The 22,833-nt window shown below is 40.2% G+C and overlaps 1 protein-coding gene across 1 annotated transcript in view; it reads right to left on the bottom strand.

Moving 5' to 3' along the window:
* MICU3 (mitochondrial calcium uptake family member 3) overlaps positions 1–20,774 on the bottom strand; it is a gene marked incomplete at its 5' end in the record, with an annotated part of 51,250 nt that extends 30,476 nt beyond the window's left edge. Inside the window, 5 exons of the mRNA XM_084266807.1 lie at positions 186–233; positions 3,811–3,889; positions 4,546–4,577; positions 8,186–8,339; positions 20,493–20,774. Coding sequence (XP_084122933.1) covers positions 186–233; positions 3,811–3,889; positions 4,546–4,577; positions 8,186–8,339; positions 20,493–20,774 — 595 coding nt within the window. The remainder of the gene's footprint in view (positions 1–185; positions 234–3,810; positions 3,890–4,545; positions 4,578–8,185; positions 8,340–20,492) is intronic.
* Between the last annotated feature and the right edge of the window lie 2,059 nt (positions 20,775–22,833).

Genomic DNA, 22,833 nt, shown 5'->3' with positions numbered 1-22,833 from the left:
TAACAGAAGGTTCCAGTAAGACAGGAGAGGTTCAAATGGACATAGCAATAATATGGGTTTTTTCCATATTTGTATATGCAAGAGATGGGAAAAAAAGAAAGAATATTGTAACTTACAGAAATACATTCAGAGCTCAGAAATTTCTAAGGAAGTACTGTTGGTTTTTTTTCCCAGAAAATACTTACTTGTTAAAATACATAAGAGGAATAAATATTCTGTGTAAGATATCACACCTGAAGACAAAAAAAGAAGTTATGCCTTATTAGTTTCACCTTGTCTTCACACTCTTAACTTGAAAATATTAAATTTATATATAAGAACTTTTGTACATGTGCATATGCATATTCATACTTGTGTACATGTGACTGTTCACCTGGTCAATGATTTATTTGTCTAAAATCTTGGTGGTGTTTCTTGTTTGGATTTGTTTTTGAGTACTGCAGAGGAGGAATACACTAAATATGGAAAATAAACAACTACAGTCAGTGGGGAATGGCTCATGAATCGGAAGCTGACTTCATTCTTAGAATATAAATGATTAATCAATTTTTTTAATTATTATTCAATTTTCTTTCTGAAAATCCCACCAATAATTAAATGACAGCAGTCTCTAACAGTATGAGAACATTTACTCTGAAAACATTAATAGTGCTCCCTCTTGATATCTACCATCTGAATACAGTTCTTGACTTTAATATGTGCTTTATAAGCAGATGCCCTGTATTAATTGAAGTTTGTCTCATGTTACTTATGAGAGCATAGACTTGGGTATTTAAGTTGTCTTTAAATGCACATTTTCATAATCATTACCTGAAATTTATATTACAACTCTCGCTAAATTAATGTGCAGGTTTTGTTAAATGTTTTTTTAAAGTCTGAGACATTTGTACTATCTCTTCTACATTCAGAAGACCTGTAAGGAACACCTTCTAAGCGCTCCTTCTCCTGTTAGAAGTCAAAAGGCAATCACAGCATGGAATGGCACTCCCTTTTCTCTTCAGAAGTGATTAAGGCAAAATTTAAACTAGAGCTGAAGTCAGTATCCCAATAGCATGACTGGTACAATAAGACGTACTTCTGCTTTTCTAACTCTAGGGTTAAGACAACCGTGAAGAATGCCCACAGCACCAATGAAGAGAGGCAGCTTACAGGTCAGTCAGAACTGGAAACAATGAGTTTCAGCTCTCCCAAAAGCCTGTACATTAATGATCTTCAAAGCTGAATAGCAAAAGTGGTTCCTGATTTCTAACCAATTGATTTTGCCTGTCCTCCAAAACCGAATGTGTTAAGTCAGTCCACAATATCAAACTATTTCAAAAGAATATTAAAAAAAGTATTTAGACACCTGAGAGTAAAGATGTCTATCAGCTGGGATTTTCAAAAGTTGCTGGCTGTCTGCTTGATTTCCGTCCAAGTCAGGTGCAAAAGTTTTTAGAAAAAAAGCCACATCTTTGAATGCTTAAATATCTTTTAAAATCTGACTTGACTGAATATGTGATAAAACTATGTGAATGGCAATCTGATTTTTTTTCACTGAAAAACCTGTAAAGTTAAAACTCAAAACAGTGGATTTTACAATTATTTGAACACATTTAACATCAGCACTTCCAACACTGCCAAAGTAAGAAACTTTGGCATTTTCTACTAAAACTTACAACACAAAAAGTTCTAAATTAATTCCATTCTGAAATACTCAGGAGGGACTTTCTGTCCTCTTGAATAGCTGAGATACGAAAATCTTAGCTATATCTCTCTTAGATCTGTTCAAATGTCTCCCCAAGCCTTTGATCGATCATACAATACTCCTCCCTAAAAGCCAACTGTCCTGAAGAGCCTTCAAGACACTCATGTCTACTGTCCTCAAACAGATAAGAAAATAACCAACCACAAAGATTGCCAAAGATATCACAGAGACTGGAATAGAAAGACAACCCGAAAGAAAGTTAACTAAACTGTCTTAGGAACCAAATCACACACCAGAAAGAATCACCTCAGCTTTTACCAGCTGAAATGCCACCCTACCAACTTCCATTCATGGAAAAAAAACATTTTCCTACCTTTTGATCCAAGAGTAAAATTAAGTCTTCAGAACCAACATTGTACTCATGCTAGTAGATCTAGTTAGGAAGGCTAGTATTTTTAATACCTCTTACTCTTTTCCTCAATTTATACATAGCTCCACACTGAAGACCAACAAAGATTCAATAGAAGTGTTTAAGGAACGCACGGTCTATGCTTTATCTTCTTGGTTTCACACAGCAGCTTGCAGAAATTAGTTTTCAAAGGCCTGCTTGAATCTGTTTGGATAAGCAGCTATCAAGAAATCAGATAACTCAAAGGTTCTCATTCAGTGATGTAAAAACATTCTTTAATAGCCAGTCAACAGATGTAAATATGTATTTTTGCTTGTTTGATAATACCTTCTTTGTCATAAAATGGAAGAAGAAAGTGCAATTGTCAAGTAGTCCACCACAGGTATGAAGAGAACAATATAACAGGCCTTGAAAGCATTCTCTCCTTTTGTTTGTACTGGTATATTTTAACTGTGGGTAGATCTGGTTGATTGTTCTGAGTGTTATGGGAGAGAAGCTCCTAAACTACAACTGAACAGAAAGAAGAGCTTACACTGAGACTAGAAAAATGAGAAGTAGGTCACTCAAAGATGAAACATTTAAAAAAACCAGGTGAGGACAACTGGCATAAATCTCCAAGACTCATCTGATTTAAATGAATCAAATATACAGACAAAATAAACAGTAAAATAAATGGACATAGGCTTTTGCTACTGGCTTCTTATTATAATGTGTATGTTTTAAAGAAAATGAATCTTTATGTTTTCCTGTCATGTACTAAAAACTATTAGAAGCAGCCTAGAGCAAGGAAATACAAAGACAGACAGTGCAAAGATGTGCCAGTTCCTGCCTATCTGGAGTTCTGGCTGCTGAAAAAAAGTGAGTCTCCATGCACTAGGTATTTGAGCCTGGGACCCTCCTCTGAGAGTAGGTAGATACTTCCTCCTTTAATAAATCTGAAATGCATTTGAATTAATCAATTACACGCACAGGTTTGATTGGAATTTTGTTGTTGGCACACAGATTTTAAGCATTCGTAAAGTGTCTTTATTTCATGGCAAGTATACTTTTGGCCGCTTTTGAAACTACTTAAAACAGTCCACCAGACCTTTAGTCAGTCTGAATGCAAGGAAAGGACCACGTGGGAATATGTGGATTATTTATCATAAATAGCTTTTAAATGTCTGTATACAAGTCATCATGGGGGTTTATTTTGCTATGTTTTTAATTTTTGAAGTGATATAACTTATTAAGATAAAAAAAATATGAGCAGGGGTGTGCCTCATGGCTCTTCCTTTACCAGTGGTGTTTTAAAAGCTAGCAAAGCCCTCATCTGCAGAATTTAAAGAGAAAACTATGAAACTTTGCTGTGAAGAAAATGGTTATTCAGTGATACACCATCACTGTCTTCAAAAATATTAATATGATTGAATCTATTTTAAAAAACCAAAGAGATATCATGTCTTGAGTATTCTATCTGTGGTCTAAAGGTCATTCTTCCATTGCAACAAACTGAACTTGAAACATTCAAATGTCAGTTTAACAAACTCTAAAATACCAATTCACCCAATGAGCTGTAAGGTGGTATGATTAAAGGATTGCAGAGACTGAAGGGAACTTTTCCATGCTGTAAAATGTAGAAAGCAACACATTTTATCATTTTGAAATGTGACCCAGATTAAAGTACAACAAATGAATGTGCTAATTTGGTCCAGGAAAATACATTCTTATCCCCTACCTTTCTCATTAAGAGTACGGAAAAGTTTGGATGATCCTTTCCAAACTGGTGGTGTCTCCATAAGGATCTGATTCAGTTCCTAAAATATAAGATTTTAAAAAGTATGTATTTAAATGCAGATGAGTAAATGCTAAGAAATAGCAGAAAAGGAACTGCATGCAAAGCTACCAGTTCATTTAACTTCAGCTTACATCAGTGATTTTGTAAATTTTCTAGCACATACATAAATTTTGCACGTGATTATCCCAAGAATTACTCATCTGCAAAAATAAAAAGTATTTTCATACAAGCTCCACGTGACTGTTCTTTTAAAACACTCAACCTGAGCTAAAGCAAACTTCACTTTCTTTTTTTGCTGTTGTACAAATATTAGAAGAAAAAAAAAAAGAGGCTCTTAAACATCACAAAAGGTAGACAGTGGCACGGATAGACAGGCAGCTTTGGATACGCCTTTTAGACACTAAGGAAACTCAGCCAGACACTGTCTGAGGAAGGAACTGACAGAGGCTTGAGAAAGTCAATAAATTCAACATAACAGGCACAGCTGCTCAAGTATCTTTGAGATTCTAGGTTCAGCTGAGTCTAGAGTGACAAAACAGAAGAAATCAGTATCTTTTTAAATACATTTAAAACCTTTCCTCTTTCTCCTGTGTTACTAAGTTTACATCATGAGATAAAAAAAACACACTGTATTAAAATCTATGATTCTAAAACAGTACAGGAATTATTGCCCACCTGCTTTGAAAGGGATCGCCACTTCTTAGCACCTGCAATGAAAGGCAAAGCTATGAATGCACAGAATTTAGTTACGCCAACGTGGTGTCATAAAAATTGGACTCTGAGGAATTTTCCCTTCATGAGAGTAATATTAACCTGGTTCCAAAAATCTCTCTTTATGTTATTAAAAAATAATTATCACCTGGTTCCAAAAAATTCTCTTTATGTTATTAAAAAATAATTATCTTAATTCTTACCTAAACTCCTAATTTAAAGAACTGATTCAGATGTACAGTTTTTAATCTAACTCTACTTCAGTAAGAGAAAGGACCTTCTACCTTCCAAATACACCACTAAAACATCGGACAGGAAATAGAGAACATTCATGTTAACCTGTGGTATCAATATTGTGAAAGGACTATTTAGTGGCAATAGTATTACACTACATATTGTAGGAAGACCTGGATTCTGACCCTTCCTTCAGGGACTACTCATACTCGTATTCAGTAACAGTTTTCCAGAGCTATCCAAGAATTCAAACTTGAGGTTCAGTCCACCCTCTCAAGACAAACAATTGCAGAGATTCAGTGCCAAGATAAAGCACTGTGAATTTACAAAGGTAGAAAAAGCAGCATCTTATGAGGTCAAGCCCATAAATTTCTGGATGGCAAAAGGCTCATTTTTATAAAGGAAAACACTCTGTGGCACTAGAAATCCCTTCCTCATGATGAACTCCATGATCTGTTAAATAATTATCACAATGCAGAAGCTATTCACTATGACCTTTCATGGTTAGAAACTCACTGAAATTTAACATCTTGGTAATCACCAAGACTGCCTGCAAATCCCACCCCAGCTATGGTGGAGTTAGCTCATAATACGATGTTACTTGATAGAACAGATTTTCAAATACTTTTCAGTTCAATTTTTTAATGTCAGTTAAAGTCTTGTCTCAAAACACAAAATAAACCCCAACAACACAACCTCATTTGCCATACAAATTAATATAGGTTTATGTCTACCATGAAATACATAAATACATCTAACTTTTCAACCAGGTAATTTCCCAGCCTCATATATTTCACACAGATTTTCTTCCTAGTCAAGAAAGAGAATACTTCTGTGTATGTACATGCTTCTTACAGCTCAGTATGAGGCTAAAATGACTGTAGTTAGACCTAAAGGGAAAAAACATTTCCTCTTCTCTTAACTGGCTTTCTAAATACATAAACATATATTCAGATGACAAAAATGTATAAAGCATGACTTAAAATATGATAAAATACTGTATTTTCCCAAATGAAAGCCTGCACCATAAAGGTAGCAGCAAATTAATTACAGCATTTATATATATATTTTTATAACAACTACCTGGAGTCAAAAGTTACATTTTATAGAAGAAAATATACTCTTACCCTATTAGTTAGTGTTTAATCAAAAAGGGAAGTGAACACCCTCTTGACTTTTGTAGGGTTTACAAGATTTCCAAAGTAAATCAATCACAATAGACGCATTCACACCATCACAAATCTCACTCAGGTCTAGCATTATTAGCTTTTCTATAAAGCAGACATAAAGAGCTAATATTATTACTCTTCAAAGGATGTTTTTGGTTTTTGACAAAACTCAAGACGTTTCTAGTCTTCATCTACAAAATACCAGGTGCAAGTTCATGGGTTTTTTTTCCTGCAAAATATACATGCTCTAGTATGTCAGCCTGAATGGGCCCAATTATTTAAAGCTTGTAACTTATTTACACAATGATCCAAAAATACAAAATATAATGTTTAGATTGTATTATCTTGCTCAGAAAAACACCCTCCTTAAACTTAGCACCTTCCATACAGCAAGGCAGAAAATCATGATTTGCCCCACACAACATCACTTTGACAAAGCCACAATTCAGAGGTTAAATTTAGCACAGTCAGGGACAGGAAGCTGGGGGCAGGGGGGAAATACCTGCAGGTTATCTACTTCATCTGTTGCTTCCTACTTGGCAGCCTTCTGTCCTAACATCCCGGGCAATATCACTTCCACTACCCTGAAGTCATCAAATTCTTAGTTATGCTATCCTTTCAAATAATTACTTCAGTCATGTAATCTCTGATGCTAGTCTTTAAAACTAAAGGACATCCAGGTTAATTTTTTTTCTGTCTCAGAGATGAAGTGGATGCACAGGAAGGATTTTGATAGATGCACAAGGTTTGCTACACTGATCTCAGAAGGTCAACTGATTGTTCAACTCCAGATCTCTTCTCCTTCAGCCTGAGATGAACATAATGTCCTTCTGAGACTAACACTCCTTCGTTTGGTTTGATTTTTAAGATATGAATACTTGCTGTGAGACAGAAGGAAGCATAAATTCATTAGCATGGCAAAAGCTTAATAGCAAGCCATACATACAGTGTGGTCAAACCAGTCAAACCGCCATAAAATGGAGTTAAAACAGAATGTTTAACTGATGTCTGGTAAATGGCACAAATACTTCATGACCATACACGGTGAAACCAAATTTCACAGTAACAAGAAAAGGAAGACTTGGAGATCTGGGCTGAGGAAGTACATATAAAGTGCTGATGTGTACTTGTATTAATGTCTGTGATAAGGGATCTGCTTCCTCTCTTTTAACTGCAGACCAAAAAAAGCGAAGGAAGATTTGTTTTCTGGTAAGAATTTCAAAGTTTTGCAAGTTTTTGCCATTTAAGCTCTATCTTCTGTCTTCATAGTTACAATGAGATTATATCTTTATTCAAAAGTTATAGAAGTTTTGATCACTGATGTGCCATGCCTGAATTCTTTCCTCTTGTTTCATTACTGTTAAGAGAACAAAGGGGAAAAATTTAACATCTGCACAGAGCTTTAAGCTCTCCTCTGACTGTTGTAAATGCTTTTGACTGTTCTCAATGCTAGCTTTGTGGTGCAGACTTTAGGAAGAAAGACCTAAGGTGAGTTATTATACATGTCACACCTGAGAAAAGATATTCACTTTCCCCAGAAGTTGTGTGCTTCTACCAGCAGCTACCTGAGGGCCAGGAAATCAAACTAGATCACCTTACTATTTGGTCACCCTTTGATACTTAAAGCAAAAATTTTACACTAAGTGAAGTTGAGCTTATTTTTCATTAATTTAATTAACACATAATGCTAACTCTAGCAACTTTTAAGTGTAGAAAGTGGATCCCCTGAGGGACTGAAACTCTTAGCAGAGCATGTTATTTAGAAAGTCATGATAAGTTTATAAAAATCTCTATAGGGAATAGAAAACCCAGCACGACAGCAGATGACAATTTAAAATGGCAAAAACTGCAAAACAATGTTATTCTAAATTATTTCAAGAACTCCTGTCTTGCCTATTTACACAACAACTATAGAGAGTAGGGGGCAGTTTTACAGCAATACTGGCCTGCTCAGAAACACAAATGGTACAAATGAGTATCTTGTCTTTTCATGCCTGTTGAGCTGTCTGTGATCTCCAAGACCAGGACTTTATTTAATGCCTAGTACATGCAGATGTTTACAGCCTAGTAACAATCATGATACTGATTGTATGTAGTTGGATACCATTAAAAGTAAAATTCTGGAAGATGCAATACCTTCTTAGCACAATCAGAAACAGAAGTAGCAATAAAAAGCATATAGAAAAATAATTCCTGCTTACATTTGGGTTCATCACTTGTGACAGCCTGAATGAAGTCATATGGAGTCATATATAGCTGTCCTTCAAATTCTAAACTGGCAAACATACGAAACCGCTGCTCCCGAGGAGTTGCATAAAGGTGTAAATCTTCAAGGTCTGATCTGTTTTCTGAAACCTTCAAAGACAGAGGGAAACAATTTTAATGTATGAAAAAAGTTTTGGTTTACAATTGCCACTGCCTTTCACCATAAAGAAACTCTAAATGTAAAGGCAATAATTCATAAAGTCAAATGCACACACATATTTTTGCATGTTAAGAGCTGAAACTATTATCAGGATTTCATTTTCAGTTTTAGCAATAAATATTTATGCAATGGAATTGTTGACATCACCCAATCTCAGGAGAAGAAAAAAAAAGAAAAAAAAACCCAAAAACTCAGGCTCCTGAGTCACAAAAAAGGGGCAACTTTAACTGAAAGAAACCCATGTAATTTCAGCAGTCAGACTAAAATCACTGATGTTGTCTGACATGTCTGGAAGAGAATGGAATAGCATTTTTTTCATATTGCTTGTTGGTGCAAAGCACAGCTGTTGATACTAAGGACACCTCCATAATTTACTCCAGTGGAAATCAATGGATAACACTATTTCAAGTATCAAGTAGAATTAAAGGTGCTACATTTGGGGGACCAGAAGAAGAGAAGACTGTAATTATTCCAGAGTTACAGAAGTTCTATACAGCATTAAGTTCACACCTCATGAGAGTTTGTAGATGTCAGGAGTTTCTGGTACATTTCCCATCCAGCTGTTAGTGTTCTAAACAGTTTGGGTTAGAAGGGACCTCAGAGACATTCTAGTGCCAACCCCCTGCCATGGGCAGGGACACCCTCTACTACACCAGGTTGCCCAAAGCCCCATCCAACCTGGCCTTGAACGCTGCCAGGGAAGGGGCAGCCACAGCCCCTCTGGGTAGCCTGTGCCAGGACCTTAGCACCTTCACAGTAAAGAATTTCTCCATAACATCTAATCAAAATCTATCCTCTTTCAGCTTAAGGGCACTTCCCCTTGTCCTATCACTACATGCCCTGATAAAAAATGCCCCTCCAGTTTTCCCATAGGCCACTTTCAGGTAGCAGAAGGTTGCTATAAGGTCTCTCCAGAGCCTTCACTTCTCCAGGTCGTCATAGGAGAGGTGCCTCAGATCTCTGATCATCTTCATGGCCTCCTCTGGACTCATTCCAAAAGCTCAGTAACTTTCTTGTACTGGGGACCCCAGAGCTGGACACAGTACTCCAGGTGGGGTCTCCCTTATCTGCTGGTCACACTTCTTTCGATGCAGCCCGGGACACAGTCGGCTTTCTGGGCTGCAAATGCACATTTCCAGGTCATGTTGGGCCTCTCATCCACAAACACTCCCCAGTCCTTCTCCTCAGGGCTTCTCTCAATCCACTCTCTGTCCAGCCTATACGTGTGCGTGGGACTGTGCAACTCATGTGCAGCACCTTGCACCTGGCCTTGTTGAACTTCAACTTGGCCTTGTTAAACTTCAGAGAAAAAAAACAAACCCAAACTGTTTCATAACAGAAGAGCAACATATAGTACCTTCTTCAGTATGTTAAAACAGGAATGCAGCATCTTATCAATGAAATACCCCAAGTTTACATTGTCTGTACTCTTCTTGTCATTTCATACAGTATCCCTAATATTCTTCTGGTGTCACACTGAGGAAAGACACAAGTAGCACATGGTTGAACTAATGCCTATGTTTTCTTTTGGCAACTAAGAAAACAGCCAAATGCATTTTGTTTTTCAGAGAAGCGTCTAAACACAAAGAGAAATTGGGGGATGTCTGCAGATAACAGTCCTCAACCACAAACAAAAATTGTTTTTCCAAAACCTTTCAAAGAGCAGGTTTCATATTTGATCAATTAGAAGCAAATGCTCATTTATATTGGGTAGTCAAAAATCTGGGTTCACTTTCCTTCTGCTTTCCAAACAATGTCCTTAAAAAATAAACATCAGTAAAAGACTACTATAGTGAAACAAAATTTTATGGCCTTAGTTATAACTAAGAGATTAAGCTTTTATAACAGACATATCAAAAATAAATGTGTCTAGAAGAAGTCAAATACTTTCTATTTGGAAAAAAAACCAACAACCCAAAAATGTCACAGACATCATCACAATGCAACAGAAGACTTGCAATATCTTGATTTTATGTATGGGAGTTTTAAGTACTTCAAAAATTTAGGACATTTTTACCAGCTTTCTAGAAGGAAAAAATATTATAGCTCTAGTCTTTTTTATTGCTTCTCTCACACACACACGAGAGAGAAAAAATACTTTAACTGAAAAAAAACCCTGTCATAGAAAGGAGGAGTAAGAGAAATGCTTATACAAGCACTGAATTTTCAGTAGACTGCTCTACAAAGAAATACTCTGCACTTCTCCCTGGAAAGCAGCTTTAAACCCAGTCTTCGTCGTTTCTACAAATTTCAAATTATTACCTAATTAAATATGGAGAGAAAAAAAATAATCTAATAGCCAGACCTACAAACTCAACTCAGAATGACAGTAAAAAGCTGAATTCTCTTCTGACCTACCTACACACAAGATAAAACATTTCTGTCCTATCTCAGTGTTGAATACTGCTTACTGCTCCTTCAGCAGTCCAGTGGCATCCAAGCTATGCCTTCATGCAACACAACTGATTATCCTTGTATCTGAAGTTTAATAATCTATCTTATTTTTGATACATATATTATTTTATCACTATTACAAACATGCTTTTTAATGCATGCAGGTTGTAAGCATGAGCAATAAAACAGTATTTCTGCAAAGTCAGTTTTCAGGAAAAAACCAAACCTACTTCAAGGCTGTGTTACACATGCAGTGTGTATAACTAATTGTAACCAATCATTATCACTCATACAAAGTCAGGAGAATCTGTAGATAATACATCACTCAAGAAATAACATCTTAGTTCTGATCACAATACTTGGATAGCATCTTGACATTCTTTGCTCTCTCAAGAAATTCACACTATCTCAGGTACTACTGCTTAGTATTTCGCTTGAGACACTTAGAAAAGCATTTGCTGAATTCTCAGACACATATTTCATCATTATCTAAAGTACTCTATGCTACTGTAAGTATAAAAATAACATACTGCAAACAGAATTTTCAAGACATACTTAAACTTAACTCATGCCAGTACTCAGGTCTGCCATATCTTAATTTCTGCCTCATTTTAGCCAATTTACAGTCTCCCTCTGAGTATACAGCAGTGCCAGTATTTCACATTCTGGCCCAAAGTCATTGTAACCTGGTATGAATACAGTCTGTCACCAAAAAGAGCAGCACCTCCCTAAAGGCTCAGTACCCTGCATGCCCCTGCTCTGGGCGTTTCATTTCCAATGTTAATTTTTCCAAGCATCAAGCTGGCTAAGGGAACTGGCTAGAGAATCTTTTGGTTTGAGGGTGTTATTTATAGCTAGATAAATGCCTGGATGTACCCTACAAGAACAGTTATTTGTTTCAAAACCTAGGCCACAGCAACGTGGAGCTTATGGAAAAGGAAATACCACCTGGTCCAGCAGCAAGCTCCACCTAATTCAAGTCAAAGTAAGGAAAAAATGGCAGGCTTATGCATCATGTTATTCCAAGGAAGAAAACCACCACTTTGTTTTAATCTTTGTGTTTTTATCTGAAAGAATCAAAACAACTTGTTTCTGCTACTGATTTAACATGAATTCAGACAGATGTATACAGGGCTTTATGTGTAATACATCACTGGTCCATACACTAAATATCCAAACACAAGCAAGGTCTGGCTGACTCCAAGCACACACCTCAGCAAACTGACAAATACAGACATCTTTAGGAATAATATTTTTTGTCCAAATTTCTTGTTCAGAGCTTTCCTTCTGTCATTCCTTATGCAACATACAGCAAAGTTAAATCCCTTGCATAAAAGCTGTAATTATTAGAAAATAATCAATATGCTAATTAAAATCCAAGCCATTCTAAGGTATGACCTCAATTAACATCTTTTCAGGCATTCACTGCAGAAATTTGCCTCACCACACAACTATGAAATGTCTCCTGTTTCCCCCAGAATTGGCAGATCATGACCCAGTGAAGCAAGTATGAGAATCTCAGCAACAGCAATTGCTCTGAATGGCTTTACTTCGTATTTATGCCCAGGTTAGGTTATCTTGTTGTAGCAGCATTAGTATAAAATCCAATGGACACATGAACAAGACACAGAAAACAGGTTAATACCTCAGGGAAGGTACTGCTGGTGAAGGAGTGAACACAATTTAGAAAGATTCCCATTTCTATTTGAAGTTTCAAGAGCTTATCCAGACTAAATCTCTCTGTAATTATCATCAATCTTCAAAAACCTTCATGAAAGTACACCTCTTTGACAAACAAAAGAAGGGAGATTTTTTTATGCTTCTGTTTACTGATCCTCTTGGCAATCCTGCCTATTAATTACTATGAACTTGTATCATGTTAGAATTTTCTGCCTTTAAAATCCTGGACATGGGCATTTCCTTCAAGTAGAATGTCATGAGTCTCCCAACACCAGTATCATCATCATTTAGTGCATAACAAGTTAGCTCTGGTTTACCTGCATATATACACCCACCTAATTTGTCACTAGAACTTTTAGGGGGGAAAAAAATACCCCACAGCTGAAACCAAGAACCAAGGTGGTAGCCAGAATTTCCATTCTTCCATTGCATTAGAGAGGGACATCTAAAGCTACAATACCACCACCACGTGTCTCTCTGAGTCCTTTAGATGAAGGTCTCTGCTATGCACACTCAACATTTTTAAGATAATTAACTCTGAAAGCAGAGCCTCTTTTAGAGAGATACCCCACTGTATTTGTATTGCTCTATTCACAGCAAAAATATGAGTGAAGAAAAACTGGGCTTTCTGTCAAGCCAAATCAACTGTCCAAAACCCATTCCCACTTTGGGTTCATCTTTTATGCACTGTATCTATCAATGGAGACACGTCAAAATGCCCTGGAAGTCTGGTGCTCTCACCAAAGGTTTCCCTATATTACTTGATCTTTCCTGAAGCATGGGTTAATCTTCACTACTGGTCCCATGTTTGCCTTACCTCAAAGGGACAGTCAGTCTGAATTTGGTATAACATGAATTAACCTGTATGGCTTTCCAGTGAAATCCATGCAATAACTCTACTTTAAATGTAAGGTGGCCTAACACAGAACATAAGTTTACAAAATAACTAAAATTTTACAGTACTTATGTTCCCAAACTATCTGAAAATATCAACAAATGATAATGAGCTCAGGCTTAGTGGAAGTGCAGAAGATAAAACATGACATTATTACCCCTTCTATTAAAAAACACAAAATAAATGTTCTTTCCCAAGTGTTGTCATGTATTACACTGGTGCTCATAAAGCTCTGCTGCAGTAATCTACAAGAATCCATTATCAAAACTCAGAACAACGGTCCAACTCTCAGATTCTGAGAATATCTACAAATAATGCAAAATATTTTAAAATATAAATAGGTAAAAATACACGTTGTATGTGCATACACGAGGCAAGAAGCTCCAACAGGATCACACAAAAAGACACATCTTTGCTGCGATCCAAGTCAAATCAGTGTTCTCTCATTTCTTCCAACTGAGATAAAGGTGAGACTATTTTAGCTAAAGAAGCCAACATTTAGTACTAAAAGTACCTTTTGCTTGTAGTCAAAAATATGTTGTTACAGTAGTTTAATCTTTAACTAATTTATTTCAAGTGAGTGAGTTTCTTTGAATTTTTGCTTGCAAAGTAATCTGTCTTCCATCAATGAGAATCCGTGCAAATTATTAAAATAAAAAGGGTTTCAAAGCAATGCTGTTCCTTACTTCCTTCGTTTATATTTGACTTCAGGCTTATTTAATATGCTCCCATGTAGATAAAAGTAGCAGAGTTTTGTTTTCATGCTGGGTGGCCAAAAGGTTAAACGTCAAGTTCCCAGTGTGGGAAAATCCCAAAGTAGACAAAACTGTTTTGATGCTTACCAAAGTTGTATTTCTAGCAGACTACTTAGATGTAGTACAGCCAACAATTCTGTTAGTTGATCCTGCTTCACTGAGATAAGGACATTATTATATTAAAATATTTACAAGCATAGGAAGCTGGAATGTGTTTTAAATGCTGTAAAAAGGGCCCTGTTGAAATTCTGTTACAGGAAATCTGTGGTGACAATGTTTACCTGTAAGCACAGCTATTCCAGAAATCCTCCAAAATAAGCATTACACTAAAATATTCTTCTTGCATTGGCTGCATATGGAAGTTCTGTAACCTCTCGCAGTGCTTGAAGAAGCTTCAGTCAGCGCAAACATCCAGCTATACGTGTCCGTATGTTTCACTGCATGCAAGACTAAAACAGTAGTAGCTGGATCTCTGTCCTAAACATGTAACATCCTTTTTTAACATCTTGAGAAACACAGGAGTAAACCTTCTTTTCCTTCAGCACAGCTCTCACTACAGCTGGCTGGCAAGCAGTATCCTTCTCAGGACGATGACAGGGAGGAGCTTCAGAGGTCCACCAAGCAAAATCCTCTTTCTACATGTGACAATCGACCTATGACATGAACTGCACAATGCTGCAAGTGGTTCTCAAAAATGATGCTTTACGCATCTCTTGGACCACGCAAGAGAGTCCCCTCCCTGGGAGAGTTAGCCTTACTTTCTAGAGTTAAAGTCTTGTTCTTTATTTCACAGGGATGGAAATACATGATGTCACCCACTTAGAAATGTGCTGTGATAAATAAACTTGACCTTTTGAGTATTTTCACAAAGAGAGAGTTTGACAGTACAGCTGAGGTACTGGGAAAAAAACCTTTGGAGACATCTGAAGTATGCAGCTTCCTTCTCTTGGGAATTAGTGTGCCTTCAAGAAACACAATAAGGTACATATTCTGTGTCTCACTGTCCCTGCTCCCCTTTTAGTTCCTAAACTACCTTTGAAGGAAGTGATTCTCAGAGGATATGTCATAAAAATAAATAAGAGACCTGGAGTTGACTCACTACCTTTACACAATGACACCATGATGATAGAAAAGATATCTTTGGAGTGCAAAGAGGCACGGCTGGTATTTTCAAGACCGTTTTAATAAGCTTTACAAATGACACTGGCATTTTGGAAGTGAGGAACATGAAAGCAAGGAACTAGAAGACAAACTAATTAATCTGAGGAATTCTGACACTGGACTAAGTTTTTCTGAAATTGTTTTATTTCTCTGGTAAAAACATAGACAGTTTCTCCAAGGAGCAGCATGTTAGATCAGGGTTCTTCCTGGTTCAGTATTTTTCTCAGTTGTCAGTACAGACAATCTGTATTGAAGTAACAGTTATTTTGAAGCGTTTCCTGCTCTGCATAAGCATCTCCTAGACTTTAAAGGGGCTGTCTGTTAGCAGAGCTCTCCCAGTCTTCACCAAAACCTTCAAACACAAAACCAGCATCTCTGGAGTGCTGACTTCTCCTTTGGTTCTGAAACGTTCTGTGGCAGCAGCCATGGAATTAACACTGCTTTATTACAGTGTCCAAGATAATGCTCCAGGCAATCACACATAGACCCCCAGTCCTCAGGACTGTAATTATTCTCAGAAAGTATCTGGGAAAAGGGAATCCCGTAGGGAGCTTAGTTTCACACTGCTTCTCTAACAAGTCTTACTCTCTACCAGAACACCTCCAACTGTATGCTTCGTCTAGCAAACACTTTTTTGCAATGACCACATGAGACTTATCTGTTCAAAAAGTATGGCACACCACTGTCCCCATGTTGGTGACCTATCACAGCTTATTTGACTTGTAGCAAACAGCACCATCACATTCACCCATACACAAATTCACAGTTTGCTCATCAGGTTTCACACCGTAAGAGTTTCACAGAACATGGAGAAAGATCTGCAGACCATTCTGACACTCTTTCTCTAGCAGACTCAAAACTGTTACTTCTAAATGATGTACCTCATTTCTGAACCGGCCAAGAATGGGTAAGTGTCCCATCAACATCTGTGTAATCATCAGTGTTAGTCCTGGAATCGAAAGCCCTTTTAAAATGTATTGGTTCCATAAAAACCAGAGCATCAGTAAATACTAGATGACAGCAGTAGAACGAAACAACTAATCATCAAGGTCTATATGATAACCTCATATTCTTGAATAATACATCACTACTGCGAGGCATTATTTGGACTCAGTGACACAATCTGAAGAAAAGAAACCTATATGGATGCTATCTGGGCATGATTCTCAAGACACTTTCACAGGCCATATGAACATTAGGTGGAAGCAGGTGATCTGCAAGAAGAAAGCCTTTCTTCGAAAGTCAAGACACAAACTAGGTTAAACTCCCTTTTTAGTATTCAGAAGGATCAGAAAACAGCTGTTGCTGTCCAGATGAAACAAGGCGGCCATTCCACTTTAGTACACTGTCATGAAAAGTCTTCTCAAGAAATAAGGAAGATGTGGGAATTCAAGACTAGATATGTGTACTGGTTTTGCTTAACTTTCTTCACAGTATCTGGTACAGGGGTCAGGGCTAAGTTTTGGATCTGTGACAGTGTCCATAGAACAGTGTTTTTGTTACTGCTGAGCACTGCTTCAGACTCAAGGCTTATTCTGTTTCCCACCCACCAGCAAGTAGGCTGGGGGTGCACAAGGGGTTGGGAGGGGACACAGCAGGGACAGCTGATCCCCATATTATGTCATGCTCAGCATATAAAGCAGGGGAAAGGAGAAGGAAGAGGGGACATTCACAATGATAAGTGTTTGTCTTCCTAATAAATGGCTAGGCATGATGGAGCCCTGTGTTTCCGGGGATGCTGGAACACGTGCCTGCCCATGGGAAGTGGGGGATAAATTCCTTGTTTTGCTTTGCTTGCACACACAGCTTTTGCTTTTGCTACTACACTGTCTTTACCTCAACCCAGGAGCTTTCTCACTTTTATCCTTCCATTTCTCCCCACCATCCCACTGCAGAGGGGTGAACAAGGGGCTGTGTGGGGCTGTGTGGTGGCTGCTGGACTGAGTTAAACCCAAACAATATGGATGACACAGTCATAGCTATCTTGAATACTCTTGAAAACTTTGAATATCTGAGTATTTTACATTGTGATACTATTTTCAGTTATAAACTTACTATGCATTAACCATCAACAATGAAATTATCCAGTTAATCGATGTTTCAGAATGATTTTTTTTGAATGGAACCAAAAACTATGGGAGGAGATAAGTTTTTACTTTGCCCACATTATAACATTTTTAATTTTTTAAGACTCCCCATCAACTACGTGTTTTAAAGGTTTGAAAGATTTGCAAACCTCTGGGGAAAAAAAATCAGGATTTGCAAGGGCTGGTCTGGGGTTTTTTATTGGTTGTTCTGTTAAGAAGTTATGAGCCTGTGCAAATCCTCACCCAAAAACTCATTTGGTTAGCCAAGCACCCCAAAATTTTAACTCGCTATAAGGTCATTCCAGGTCAGAGCCCCAATGGTGATGCAATAAACATTCAGTGTAACTGCTTCTACCAGCTGCTGTATGTAGGAAGAATGAGAGAGCAGAAACACCACCTGCTTCTTGCTTCCAACGATACAATGACAGCAACGGGGAAAAGCATCCTGCTGGAGGGGAGATTAAGGGAGAAGCACACTAATGGAAACATTAGGATGAAAAAGCGTGGATTGGACAGAAGGAGGTAAAAAAAGATGTTGGATTATTTGCCTTGTTGGAATGAAAAACAGACTGAGACTAGAAATTAAATGGGAGGGGTAAGGAAGTAAGAAAGTGGGAGAAGGACAAACCTAGAAAGCCCAAGAAAACAGTGCCACACTGTGAATCAGGAAGGAGAAATGTCTTTGATGCTTCCTCTGGAGGTGCTTTAGAAAACTGCAATATAAAAAGCTGGCGTTCATCATAGGTCTAGAGGGCAATCAGAACTGGAGTGCAGACTACAGATGGGCCTCATGGTCCAACTACTCTTGGTACTTCACCAGTTAGATCTGGTGTCAAACTACGGGCTCTCCCCACTGTCACACAAGCCCTTCTGCAGCACAACAGCCAGTAATAAAAGCGCAGGAACCCACTGTTTCAGAACAAAATATCCACAGCTATTTGATCCTTTTTTTTTTTTTCTGGGGGGGGAGGGCCTTCAATTGCAAGGGTATTTTTTCAGGAATGCTAAGTGCTCAGATCTACAATTTAAAATCAGTGGGAGCACTCATCTGAAAATAAAGAACTGCAACATAAAGCTAGTGCTCTCAGCTGCCAGTCTATACGTTTAGCCTGGCCACACAAACCCAGTGGACTTGTTTCAAGTTAATGTTTCAAATTTTCTGCTATGCAAATAGAAAACCAAATCAATTATATTCCTTTGCCACACAGAGGCATAAAACCAAACATGTTACTTTTCTTTTTTTCCTTTTTCTGCCCTGGTGTTTGTCTTTCAAAACCAGCCCGTGTATACATATAAAATACACTTTATACATTCTTTTAATTTAAACATGATCTTATTCTGACTTTGTGACCTCAATGCTTTATAGTGATGTGTGTCAAAATTCAATGTTACACATCACACTAAATCTACTGACTTTTCAAGGGTGCAGCAGCTTGTAACACACTCAAGACAAGAAGTAAATAATCAACAATATCTGGCTCAACTTCCGTTCATGAAAGATGCTGCCAACAGAATCTGCCTTTCGGCTAACAACTGAGGGCAAAAGGGCGAACAACATTCATACTTAAGCTCAAGGCCTCCATTTAAAAAAATGTAAATCTTCTTCCCAAACATATTGCAAAATATAAACTTGTCCTACAGAAAGCAGGCCATCTGCACCACTGATTTCCAGTCCTAGCAGATACCATGCTGACAAACCGCCTAGTCACAGCTCTTGACATTTAAAAAAAAAACCCTAATATTTGAATGAAAAAAGCTCTGTCATTACCATATGTTATACTTGGCACCGCCTGGGAGTTTCTCTCTACCACAGAAAACTTCATTTTTCAGGTTCACATCAAATGTTTTTTTGTTACCTTTGGTTAGTCAACCAGTGTTTTCGCTGATTTAGTCCTACTGAAGCACTGTTTATTCACACCACACACTATGCTATCACTAAGCTCTACATGAGCCTTTCACTCCACAGAAAATCATAGAATCATAGAATGGTCTGGGTTGGGAGGGACCCCAAGGAGCACAGAGCTCCAACCCCCTGCCACAGGCAGGGACACCAACCTCCAGGCCTGGAGCTACACAAGGCTGCCCAGGGCCCCAGCCAACCTGGCCTTGAACACCTCCAGGGACGGGGCATCCACCACCTCTCTGGGCAGCCTGTTCCAGCACCTTAACACTCTCTGTAAAGAGCTTCCTCCCAGTTTCTAATCTAAACCTTCCCTCCTTTATCTTTAATCCACCCCCCCTTGTCCTGCCATTATCTACCCTTTTAAAAAGCTGATTCCCCTCCTGTTCCTCTGCTCCCTTCAGGGATGGGAAGGCTGCACTGAGGTCCCCCCACAGCCTTCTCTTCTCCAGGCTGAACCAGCCCAGCTCCCTCAGCCTCTCTCCGTAGGGGAGATGCTCCAGCCCTCTAGTCATCTTTGTGACCTCCTCTGAACCCTCTCCAACAGTTCCACATCTTTCCTGTATTGGGTTAAATGTTATAAAAAAAATCTGTAAAAAGTCATAAAAAACGTTGTATTAAAAACGTACTTGTCCTAAACATAAAGAAGCCCAACACTGTCAGTAGCAGTTCCCGCTGCACAGTTGTATTATCTAATAAAGAAACACGAAGGTTTGATTACGGCGGCTCCAGAGGCGAAAAGCGAAGCGAGACGCACACGGTTCGGCTCCCGAGGCGCAGCGAGGGCGCGACAACGCCCGCTGCCTACCCCGCCGCTTCAGTGACAGCTCTTCTCTGCCGATGGAGGCCGGGTGACAGGCTCCTGCCTCTGCCCTCCTCTCCCGGGGTACCTGCCCGCGCAGGCTGCCTCTCCTCCCAGCCCAGGGGCCGGCTCCACGCAGGGTCACCTCTGCGCGACAGCCCGGAGCGCGGTTTCGCCGCCGACAGCCGGCGCCTCGCAGAGACATCTCCACAGCTAAAAGACGGGGAGCGAGTTCCTCCATCCCCGCCGGCTCCGGACGGGTCTCCGAGCAGCTGACAGCGCTCGGCGGGTCCTCCCCCCCCCGGCACGATGAGCCGCCCCGCCGAGAGCGGTGCGGAACGAGGCCAGGGTGAGGAGGCGAGAGGCCGCGGGCCGTTAGGCAGGAGAGGCGCGGCGCGCTCACACCTACCGTCTCCTTGGCAGCGGCCGCCACGGGGATGGGGAGCAGCGCCCGGGCCCCGCCTGGCTCGGCGGCTGCCGGCTCTCGGGGGGGGTCCTGCCGCCGGTCGGACAGCCGGTAGCCTACGTACCCGGCGACAGCTCCCCCCGCCGCCCAGCCTAGCTCCCGCCGCCACCGCCTCAGCCCCGCCGCCCCGGCCCCGCCGCCAGCCCACAGCCGCCGCGCCGGCTGAGCGCCAGGCGCGGGGCCCAAGCGGCGGCGCCACCGCAGGAGGGTGCGCAGGGCGGCCATGGCCGCCGCTCCGCCGCGGCGACAGACAGACGGACGGAGCCGTCGGGGGCGCCAGCTGAAGCCTCGCGAGAAGCGGAGAAGGGGTGGGGAAGCGAGAGGCCCCCGCTAGTCCCCGCCCCGCGCCACCTGCCTGACCGCAGCGCCGGTGCCGGCCTGACCGCGGTGTCGGAGGTGAAGCTCGTACGACGTCTCCTTCAGGCCTCTCTCAGCCCAGCGGCGAGGCTGGAAGCGCCGGCTCCCGCCCTGGTTGTGGCAGGTGATGCCCCGCGGGGGTGCCCCAGGAGCGGCCGTGGGCCCGCGAGGCTCAATGCAGGCAGCCGCTGGCGGCGGGCCGGTTTGTGCCTGCGGCGGGCTGCAGCTGGGCTGGTGGGAGCATGGGGTGGTTAGACCGAGCGTGGAGGCCCGAGCAGTGTAAGCCAAAGCGTGGGAGGGGTGATGAGTGGAAGCTGCGGTGGCTGGGGACAGAGCTGCTGGGTGGGCCTCGCTGCTGTTTGGCACGCATGTGGGCTCAGCAGGGTGCTCCAGTCTCACCCAGCGTTTCCATAGCCTTGCTCCCAAGGGAGTGTGTGTCTGCAAAACCCAGCAGTGTGTCTCTGCAGAAACCTGGAAGCGCTGCCTTCGGAAAAGTAAGACCCTCCAGCCTGTACCTCGTTTGCCTTGTAACCCTGAGGGCTGATGGCTGCAGTGGCAAGAGTGCTCACTCTTCTGCTGCCAAGGCTTTACTGAAAGCACCTTATTGCTTTCCATACCTGAAAGGAGGTTACAGTGAGTCAGGAGTTGGTCTCTCGAGTGACAAGTGATAGGGCAAGAGGAAATGGCCTCAGGTTGTGCTAGGGGAGGTTTAGCTTGGATCCTGGCAATTTATTCACTGAAAGAGTTGTCAAGCACTGGAACAGAGCTATGGTGGAGTTGCCATACCTGAAGTATTTAAAAGACATTTCGATGTGGTGCTTCAGCACATGGTTTAATAGTGGACTTTGCAGAGTTAGGTTAATGGTTGGACTTGATCTTAAGGGTCTTTTCCAACCTACATGATTCTGTGATTCTATGATTATTCACTTCTGTTAACAATCTGTAGTTTTTGTATGTTAGATTTTTTATGCCTACTAATTTATTTAGATGTACATTTTCTCAAGTGAAAGTTTTGTCTCCAAACCTGAGCTACATCTCTGTACTGAAAAGGGCATTATTTAGGTATCAAGGCAAAAACAGTTTCAGACATTTAGTATGCTCTTGGATCTTTTCAGTTGTAGCTGCCTCATTAGGAGACATCATTCACCAATACAATCACTATTTTAAAATAGGCTAGTTTTTCCATTTGATTGGAAAAGAAAACACTTTTTCATCAATGTAGTGTTCCAAAGTAAACCTCTTTTCTGGATGACACATCAGCTGCATAAACTGTAGACATGAATGAAGAGTTATCTCTCCCTGTTCACGTTTTTTCCCTGAAATCGGTTATCCGCATTTTAATGACTTTTCAATAATACCTTTAGGCTAATCTTCTTTTCACTTCAAAAAATTTAATACACATCTGTAACTGCTTACACCTGGGGATTTAGAGCTTCCCTGGTGAGGTGTTTGCTTAGGAGCAAGAGCAGAGTTTGTGCAACAAGTCGAAAACCGTAAGCTGTCTGCACATCTTGGGTGTACAGATGCGGAAACCACATAATTTAAATAAACCAAGGTGTTTTTTTATCCAGCAATCCACTTGCAGGGCGAGTATAAAAGCTGCTGAGTGAGGCATTTGAATGTTGATATACCTGGCAAGGACCATTCTTGCTGGGTGTAACTGGATGTAAAGGTGTGCTTGCTGCTTTGGTTCTCTGGCCTGTTCCGCTTATTCAGGAGTTACTCGTGTATCCACAAAAACATGGACAATAAAACCATGACTCTTAAAAAGCCCTATGAATTTCTGTCTTCGTTTAAAGAAATAAAACAAGTGAAGGTGCAAGTAATGCAGAGCCTTCTTTAAGAAAATGCTTTTTTTCAGCATTAATTTGCCCTCTTCGGAGCTTTTGTAAATAGGTTGGTATATTTATATATACAGGTATGGATA

The sequence above is a fragment of the Gallinula chloropus genome (genome assembly GCF_964237585.1).
Source record: "Gallinula chloropus genome assembly, chromosome: 7".
In the NCBI taxonomy this organism is placed as follows: domain Eukaryota; kingdom Metazoa; phylum Chordata; class Aves; order Gruiformes; family Rallidae; genus Gallinula; species Gallinula chloropus.
Note: the sequence above shows the minus strand (reverse complement) of the source record. Positions and strands in the feature narration are given on the sequence as shown.